This window comes from Phoenix dactylifera, chromosome 4 (genome assembly GCF_051530095.1).
Source record: "Phoenix dactylifera cultivar Ajwa chromosome 4, Ajwa_hap1_PhDact_Kaust_v1.1, whole genome shotgun sequence".
Classification (NCBI taxonomy): domain Eukaryota; kingdom Viridiplantae; phylum Streptophyta; class Magnoliopsida; order Arecales; family Arecaceae; genus Phoenix; species Phoenix dactylifera.
Genome location: NC_143193.1, coordinates 48,559,493 through 48,569,007, shown reverse-complemented (window position 1 = coordinate 48,569,007; position 9,515 = coordinate 48,559,493). Strand labels below are relative to the sequence as shown.

Here is a 9,515-nt window from a genome sequence, read left to right as displayed (position 1 = left end):
TTATTATTTAAATTTCTTTTGTTATTTTATAATAAGGTGCCACGGAATTTGTTATAAGATGTGCTTTGAGATTCTCATTCTTAGAGACGTGTCATATGTAACAGAGGGTCTTCTACCTCTGCTCGGCGAGCAGGTAATTTTGTCTCAGATAGAAAGCACACGAGTTTTACCAAAAGCATTCATGGAGTGGCAACATACAACGCCTTATGCGGACGAAAATCCGCACAAAACAATTTACGCGGATATTTGCACGTAAGTTGTCTTCGAGAACAACAATTTGGCATCGATTAATGTGCAAAATTTTATGCGGGGCTGCTTCCTTCATGTACACATTCTGTAAGAATGTAAATCCACATAGAAACTTTCATGCTGGGGATGCACACCAGTTCTCACAGTTTGCAAACGCACATGAGAGATTGCTCCCCATTTGAGGGATATTCGTATAAAACTTTTATGCGGCAGAAACCTGCATGGAAAGATATCTGTGAACTGCCATACATATCAAATTTGGGAGAAGTGCTTCCTTCGTGCATACGTAAGCATAAAATTTCTATACGGTATAAATCCGCATAGAAACCTCTATGCGGGCTTACGTACATTCAACTTTTATAAAATTTCCGTGCGGACGGGCTGCACTCAGCAAAGGTCGTTCACCAACATAGGGATGTCCGCATAGCATTTTTATGCTGAAGAAAATCCGCATAGAATGATATGCGAGGAAATCCGCACATCAAGTTTCTATGGGGACCAGATTCTCACGTCGGGAGAGGAAGCCATCCACGTGACCATCCTTGAGGCAGAAGACTAATTTCTGGCCATCCTTTTTCTGAGAAATTAATTTATGACCATCAGCGGGCAGTCAAGCTTTCAAATTTATCAATCACCTTGGCTTTGATGATATTCCCATCATGAACATAAAGAATAGGGAATGATCTTGATGGATCTCTTTCAACTGCTACAATTTGGCACCCAAGTCGGACTGAGCCAGCAGGCAAGTTGTCAAACAACACTTGAATGAGATCAATTCTCTTTAAGCACCCGAAATCTTCCATCCTAATAAAATAATAAACAAATAAATAAGAAAAATAACAAAGACTAAGCAACACGACAATAAGATAAATAAGTATGGATTCTCTTTAGGATAGGCCCTGAAAGGAGAAAGAAGGCTCGAATGCCAACAGACGATCTCTCTATTCTCACATTGCAATCATGTTAGTGATATCTAAAAAACCATGATGCTACAACTAGTGCTTGAATTTTCTTTTCAAGATTGAGAATTTTTTGATTTTTTTGTATGAAAAAAAAATCGTAAGGAAATGATGTAAAAGCTACTTATGTCCAACTTGGGCAACATCACCCAAGGTTTGAAGCCAGATTCACCTCCAAATGAAGGAGGGGTACAACCCATGGATGTACTTCCGCAATGCTTTTCAATATAGCATTTTATATCCAAGAAATCAGATGTTTACTGGAATCTTTTAAACATACCTGCTCGATTTTACTTGCACTGTAGACTTGTGATGCCATACTTCTTGAATCCTGCATAGAATTTACATTGAAAAGAAGTAAATAGGTATCCAACTCTTTGAGAGAAAGATATACAGGATGTTGGTTCTTATATATTCATTAGTAGATTAAAAGTAAACATATTATGTCAAGCGCATGGACTATGTGTTGCAAATAAAGTTGAAGCAGAAATAAAACTAAACTATTCTACTTCAATAAATAATAGGCAGTAATAGGCTAAAACAAAAAATTAAAAGTAAAAGTAGAAAAATAGAACCCGAGATGCTGAGGCGTGGTATGTTGGTCACTTTTCTTGAAGTAGATTTCGCCGCCTTATAGTGCACTAGGCTTGGATGGCGTTCTACTCCTAAGATACAATAGCCTCTCGTTCCTTCTGCCTCGATGATTTGCACGGATCAAAGAAGGCTTCTAACCCAGAATCAATATGCAGCAAGCCCGTTTAAAAAAAATTTGGAAGAAATATTTTAACTGGAAGGAAGAGAGGGTAGAGAAAGAAAAGAGATTAGGAATCCTCTGCTTTTTATCTGATCTCTTTCTAATCTGTAGAGGTCGTCTATTTATAAACCTCTACGAGACGTATGCCTGTGGGGCGCGTCTCTTCGCATGAGGCGCGAAACCACGGTCATGCCCCTCGTGGGCGCGATCCTTCGCGTGGATGCGAGTTCGCGTTCCTCAAGAACGTGCCCCCCTCATGCTTGCACGGAACGTAAAAGCACTAGCTTTTACGTCCGTGCAAGCTTCCTTGCACGTACGTAAAAGCAGGTGGGGATTGTTGGATTTATTAATGATTAAATGTTTTATTTTGTCACCATCATTTGGTGATGTGGTTGGATTGTGTGTGGGGTTGTTTTCACAAGGACATGAGTTCGAATCCTTCTTCCCGCGGTTTTTATGTCACCCTTCTTCCGGCAACGTCCTTGTGAGAACAACCCCACACACAAACCAACCGCACCACCAAAGGATGGTGACAAAATAAAACATTTAATCATTAATAAATCCAACAATCCCCCACCTGATTAAAATGTTTTCAAGATTTTATAAAAAATAGTCATACCGGGCCTTTCATGTCACGACTTCAATAAAGGTAGCTTGCGGCTTTGAACCTTTACCTAGTGAAAATATACTTACATCTGAAAGGAATAGTGGTAACTAAAAAGTTTTGAACCAAATCCTTTGGTTGATATTTCCATATACTTCACCCATGACAAATGCAAATACTGGGTTCATCATAGGTGGTGCTTTTCGGCCCCATGCACCAATATCTCAGTTTCATGAGCGCTCTAGGGGTTAAACCCTTATCCCCATAGACTGCGGCCACACAGTCACACTCACATAGGTGAATCCTCCAAGGGTGCTCGCAGCACAACACCTTGCCATAGACTCGAACTCATTCAGAGTTTTAAACTCTTCCATATACTTCTGCTGTGTTTAGCACTCACATCATAGGGAGAGACCAAATGACATAAAGTTATTTTAATAATAGTGCTAACTAATCATTAAACAACTTGTTTTTTCCGTTGAACCTTTCGTCTTGGGATCTCCAGTCAGAATAGGTTGGGTTGCCATTATCAATGATTCCTTATGGGTTTCAGTTCCACCCCCCTTGATGTTTCTATAACTTTGCTTCTAGCTAGTCCTTTAGTCAAAGGATATACTAGGTTACCTTCAGATCTAACAAATTCCAAAGTCACGATACCATTTTTAATTAGGTATCTAATTGTCTTATGTCTCACACTAATGTGTCTTCTATTTTTCTTGTTATATTCAGTATTTTTACAAGTATTAATTGCAGCTTCACTGTCACATAACAAAGAGATAGCAGGTATAGGCTTTTCCATAATAAAAATTTCTGACATAAGATTCTTAAACTATTCTGCTTCTTGAGTTGCAGAATCTAAGGCTACAATCTCAGTCTCTATAGTGGATATGGTGATCACAGTTTGTTTGGATGATCTCCAAGCAACAGCTGCACCACCCAACATGAATATGTATCCACTAGTTCCTTTTCGGTTCACTGAATTAGTGATCCAACTAGCATCACTGTATCCTTCAAGTATAGCGGAAAATCTTGAGTAGTGTAAACCATAAGACATGGTACCTCTCAAGTATCTAAGTACTCTGTCCAGTGCTTCCCAGTGACTAAGACTAGGGCAACTATTAAACCTACTGAGCTTTCCTATAGCATAGAAAATGTCAGGTCTACTTGTATTTGCAACATACATCAGTGTCCCAATAATCTGAGCATATTTTCCTTGGGCCACTGGATCACCTTTGTTGCACTTCAAGTTCAAACCATGCTCATAAGGTGTACTCACTCGTTTACAGTTGTACTTATCAAATTTCTTCAAAATTTTCTCAATATATTGTGATTGATCAAAGATTATACCATTAGGTATTCTGGTAATCCTGTTACCAAGAATTACCTCTGCCTGACCTAAATCTTTCATATCAAAATTATTAGATAAAAAATTCTTGATATCAGTTACAATATTTATATCAGTATCAAAAATTAAGATATCATCAACATATAAACACAAGATAACACATGAATCATTTTCTAACTTAGAATATAAGCATTTATCGGATTCATTTACTTTAAAGCCATAAGAAATAATTATTTCATCAAATTTTCTATGCTATTGCTTAGGAGATTGTTTTAAACCATAAAGGGATTTGACCAACCTACAAACTTTTTTTTCCTGTCCCTGAGCCACATATCCCTTTGGCTGATCCATATAAATCTCTTCCTCTAAATTACCATTAAGGAAGGCAGTCTTGACATCCATCTGATGGATTATCAAATTATGGATTGAAGCCAGTGCAATTAAAGTACGGATAGTGGTTATCCTAGTCACAGGAGAAAACGTATCAAAGTAGTCAATACCCTCTCTCTGAGTAAAGCCCTTAGCAACTGATCTTGCTTTATATTTTTCAATTGAACCATCAGGTCTCAATTTCTTCTTAAAGATCCATTTACAACTTAAAGTCTTACTACCAGGTGGTAAATTAGTTAGAAACCATGTTTCATTAGTCATAAATGAATTCATTTCACTATTAATAGCTTCCTTCCAAAACATAGAATGTAATAAGTTCATAGCATCTTTATATGTTTTAGGATCATCTTTAACCATAAAGGTATAGAAATCAGATCCAAAATCTTTCTTTTTCCTAATTCTTTTGCTTCTACCAAGTTCATTAACATCAATAAGTTCATTTTTATTTTCATTAGAAGGTGAATTACAAGATGCATTATTAGATCTATCTATTATATGCTTTTCTATTTTATCCTTAAAAGAAAAAATGTCTTCAAAGAAAGAAGCATCTTTAGATTCAATTATAGTATTTTTATCTATGCCATTAATATCAGAACTAATGACTAAGAATCTATAAGTAACACTATTAAGAGAATAACCAAGAAATATAGCATCAAAAGTCTTAGGTCCTAATTTTCTTTTCTTAATTAAAGGAATATTAACCTTAGCCAAACAACCCCAAACTTTTAGAAAGTTTAGGTTAGGCTTTCTTCCTTTTCAAAGTTTATAAGGAGATTCATTAGAACCTTTAAATGGAACCCTATTAAGCAGAAAACATGCAGTAAGCATTGCTTCCCCCCACCAAACCTCTGGTAAACTTGAGTTGGTAAGCAAAGATTTTACTATATCTTGCAGAGTCCTATTTTTCCTTTCAGCCACTCCATTAGACTGAGGTGCATAGGGAGGTGTTACTTCATGTAGAATTCAATTAACTCTACAGAATTCATTCAAGTCATTAGAGGTGTATTCTCCTCCTCTATCTGACCTGAGAATCTTTATTTTCTTGTCAAGTTGATTTTCTACTAAAGATTTATAAGTCTTAAACATCTCAAATGCTTCATCTTTAGATTTCATCAAATAAACTTGACAATACTTAGAATAATCATCCATGAAGGTAATGAAATACCTTCTACCCCCTTTAGTCAAAGTTCCATTTAGATCACATACATCTGAATGAATTAATTCTAATAAAGTTGAATTTCTATTTACCATTTTAAATGGTTTTCTAGGTTGCTTAGACTGAACACAAATTAGACACTTTTCTTTTTCATCTAATGAAACAATAGGCAATAAACCAGAACTAATCATTTTTTTAATAGTATTATTATTCACATGTCCTAATCTAGCATGCCAAAGAAATGAAGAACATACTGAATGAATAACTTTATTATTGCTATAAGAAGGAATGTCCAAAGGTACATCATTCATTTTATTAATTACATATAAGCCATCACACTCATAGCCTTTGCCTACAAATGTTCCATTCTTTGTTATACTCACTTTCTTAGATTGAAATAACAAAGAATAGCCACTCCTTATCAGAAGATATCCACTGATCAGATTCCTCTTTTCTTCAAGCGCATGGTACACATTAAATAGAGGAAGCACATTCCCAGATGTAAGCCTTAGAAGTACTTTTCCAGTTCCAAGTACTCGTGCCGAGGTAAAATTCTCCATAGTCACAGTTAGGCCGCTCCGGACCTGATAAACAGTAAAAAGGGTATGATCAGTATACATATGAACATTCGCACCTGTATCCACTAACCAATCGGTAGAATGAATTGCCAAATTTAACTCTAGACTTAAAGTTACATACCGATCATCAGTATTAGTAGGACCAGTACTGGATAACACCATGTTGGTTTGTGGATTGGAAAGTTGAGGAGGTGCATGTTCATAGTTCTGATACTTCTTCTTCTTCATCCGGCATACTCGTGCCATATGACCGAATTTTTCATAATTGTAGCAAATCGGCCTCCGATCGTTCTTATTGATTTGGTGTTTTGGCTTCATGGATTTTCCTTTATTCTTAGGTCCACCCTTTTCAAATTTGGAGTTTTTGAACCTATAGGTTTTATTCTGGCCTTCTACAAAGTTCACCTTAGTTAGAAACTCAGGGTTCATGATTTGCTCATTGTCTTTCTTAAGATATTGCTCTTGAATCCTAATGGCAGATAGTAGGGTTTTCATGCTCATTTCCTCAGTCTTATGTTTTAGGGACAACCCAAAATCTTTCAAAGAAGGTGAAAGCTTGTTAATAGTACAAGCAACTTGAAGGCTCTCAGTTATACACGTTCCCCTTAAGTCTAATTCATGATAAATCACTGTTAGCTCATGGGCTTGGTCAACTATGGGCTTGGTGTCTACCATCTTATAAGATAGGAATTGACTAGCAGTATACTTGTCCATTCCGGCATCTTGGATACCATATTTTTTATTAAGATTATCCCAAATCTTCTTAGAGGTTTTCAAAGTGCAATAGACATCAAAGAGGGGATCAGAAAGATAGGACAAAATCCTACCCCTACACAGGTAGTCTTTCTTCTTAAATTCCTCTAAATTACAAGTCCTAGCCGGTTCATTCTCATCCTCATTTGGAGGAGAGTCAAAAATTATGGAAAATAATCCAAGCGTGGTTAAGAAGATTTTCATTTTCTCTCTCCAACGCTTAAAATTAGTTCCATTAAACTTTTCAGGAGGAACCGGATCACTTGCATTGGCCATTGGGGTAACTCTAATTACTAGCCTATTATACGTAGGAAATCTACTTCAAGAATGTTGCAAATAAAGTTGAAGCAGAAATAAAACTAAACTATTCTACTTCAATAAATAATAGGCAGTAATAGGCTAAAACAAAAAATTAAAAGTAAAAGTAGAAAAATGGAACCCGAGATGCTGAGGCGTGGTATGTTGGTCACTTTTCTTGAAGTAGATTTCACCGCCTTACAGTGCACTAGGCTTGGATGGCGTTCTACTCCTGAGATACAACAACCTCTCATTCCTTCCGCCTCGATGATTTGCACGGATCAAAGAAGGCTTCAAACCCAGAATCAATATGCAGCAAGCCCGTTTAAAAAAAAATTGGAAGAAATATTTTAACTGGTAGGAAGAGAGAGTAGAGAAAGAAAAGAGATTAGGAATCCTCTGCTTTTTGTCTGATCTCTTTTTAATATGTAGAGGTCGTCTATTTATAGATCTCTACGAGACGTATGCCTGTGGGGCGCGTCAACCCCACACACAAACCAACCGCACCACCAAAGGATGGTGACAAAATAAAACATTTAATCGTTAATAAATCCAACACTATGTTCTGAATGTTGTTACCAGTTAAGATAGTAATAAAGGTGGTATTGTTTATCATATAATTGAAGCATTGCTATGTGCCCTAAGATGAACTTGAAGAAAAGATCCACAAGTATTCTTGTTGCGTATCGCAGAAGGTTGGGGTGTTTCTTGAGGCCAAGCTGCTAATCTTGCCTTCACTGGTTAAGCGAAAAATTCGGTTCATACTCACATTCAGGTTCCGTTTGCGATATGTGTAGCATTTTCCTTGCATCAAATATCATATCCTACCCAGTATATTACCCAAAATATATTTCTGAAAGAGAACTTAATTTTAAAAGGCAGTGAAAGTATACTCTGGAAAAGTAGATATTTTTGAAAAAAGGATTTGACCTTAAAAGGCTATGAAAACGTACACTGGAATAGGCATACTTTTTTCCCTAAGCACAACACCTACACCAAGTCTATCAAGTGCACACCAACCATTCATGAAGACACCAATTGCTGCCCCAGTAGCTCGTAGTCTCTCAGATCTCTCTAATACAAGACTTTTTACTCCTTTCCTGCACAAACAATGAGCAAAATGTAATGCAATGAAGATAACTTTTTATCATAATATAAAAAATTATATCCAAATCTACATTTCAGAATTAGGTCCTATTAATCAATTAAGGTTTTCATCTACTACCAGATATCAGTTTGTATCAAAATGGGGAACCTACTTATACAATTTATCTAAACCTTGCCTCTTATTATCTCGGCTTATATAACCCAGTTTTTCTCAAGATATCCGCTGAGACAAAAATCAATATATCAGACAAGAGTTTTAATCTTCCTTTCTTCATCTTGATTTATAAGTTGATAAATAAATATGCAAAGTGAAAGCATAAAGACAATTGTAGCCTCTATTATGTACACCAAGAAATCAATATCTTGGTTCCTATATATCAGCTAAGTTGCGATGAACTGAGATCTTCATTCATCTTGGTACCCATCACTCACCAATATGGTTGATATCTTAGCTTTTCAAACATAGCCAGGGCTTTAAAGCTACATTATTTGGATTGGAATCGTGCATGTTTCACATTCATTGGCTATTATAAACATGTATAGAATTTCACCTCTTGAGTAAATAAATATATCCACATCTATCTGTAGGCTGTTGATCTGTGTCCTTGGTGTATGCAAGAGAACAGGTCTGATGGCTTTCTAATCTACAGTAGGATTGGACATGGCCATAGCTGCATCTTGCACAACATTAAACCTCGCCTGATATGCTGCTGAGTTCCTCTTTAAAATCAAACCCACCTGTATTCAATTTTTCATGTTGTGGACTGGCTAGCATTCATAGCGTCTCATCCATGGCAATCTTCTTGGGTTTCCTTTTGCAAACCATCCATCGACCACCTGCTGCTGATGGAGCTTAGCAAGCTTTGGTTCGGTACACCAGTTTTGAGTTCCATGCCATTCAGCCTGCAACCCGAGTAACAGCATCTATATCCATATGAAGATTGAAGAAGTTTAGGACATGAAGAAATGAAAGGAATCCCATGTCAGACGCACACACATCTCAGGTTTTTATAGACACTATTACATGAGTTCTGTTGGGTCAGGTAGGGCCCAACGGAATTAGTTCAGAATTGGTTATGGTGCCAGAATTCCGTTGGAAGAAACGTTTCAGTTTGAATCGTTTTGGAGTGCCTGTTGAAGCTGCTCTGTGTCCGCAGGGAGGTGTGCGTCAATAAAGATAAAGTAGATATCGCATATGAAAATGGTGGGGTGGACGGCGGCGATAACCTTGAGGCGACGAGTGAAAGCTATCATTTTGAGGGAGGACCAACGTAATGATTGTTGCAAGCCTCAGAATTCCCAGCCTCCATTCCTTCACATCTT

The 9,515-nt window shown here is 36.9% G+C and overlaps 1 protein-coding gene across 1 annotated transcript in view; it reads right to left on the bottom strand.

The window, feature by feature from the left end:
* Positions 1–7,156: 7,156 nt before the first annotated feature.
* Positions 7,157–9,515, bottom strand: part of LOC103704863 (monooxygenase 1-like) — a 43,560-nt gene continuing 41,201 nt past the window's right edge. The window contains exon 7 of the mRNA XM_039133604.3: positions 7,157–8,185. Within this exon, the coding sequence (XP_038989532.3) occupies positions 8,150–8,185 (36 nt within the window). The 3' untranslated portion in view covers positions 7,157–8,149. The remainder of the gene's footprint in view (positions 8,186–9,515) is intronic.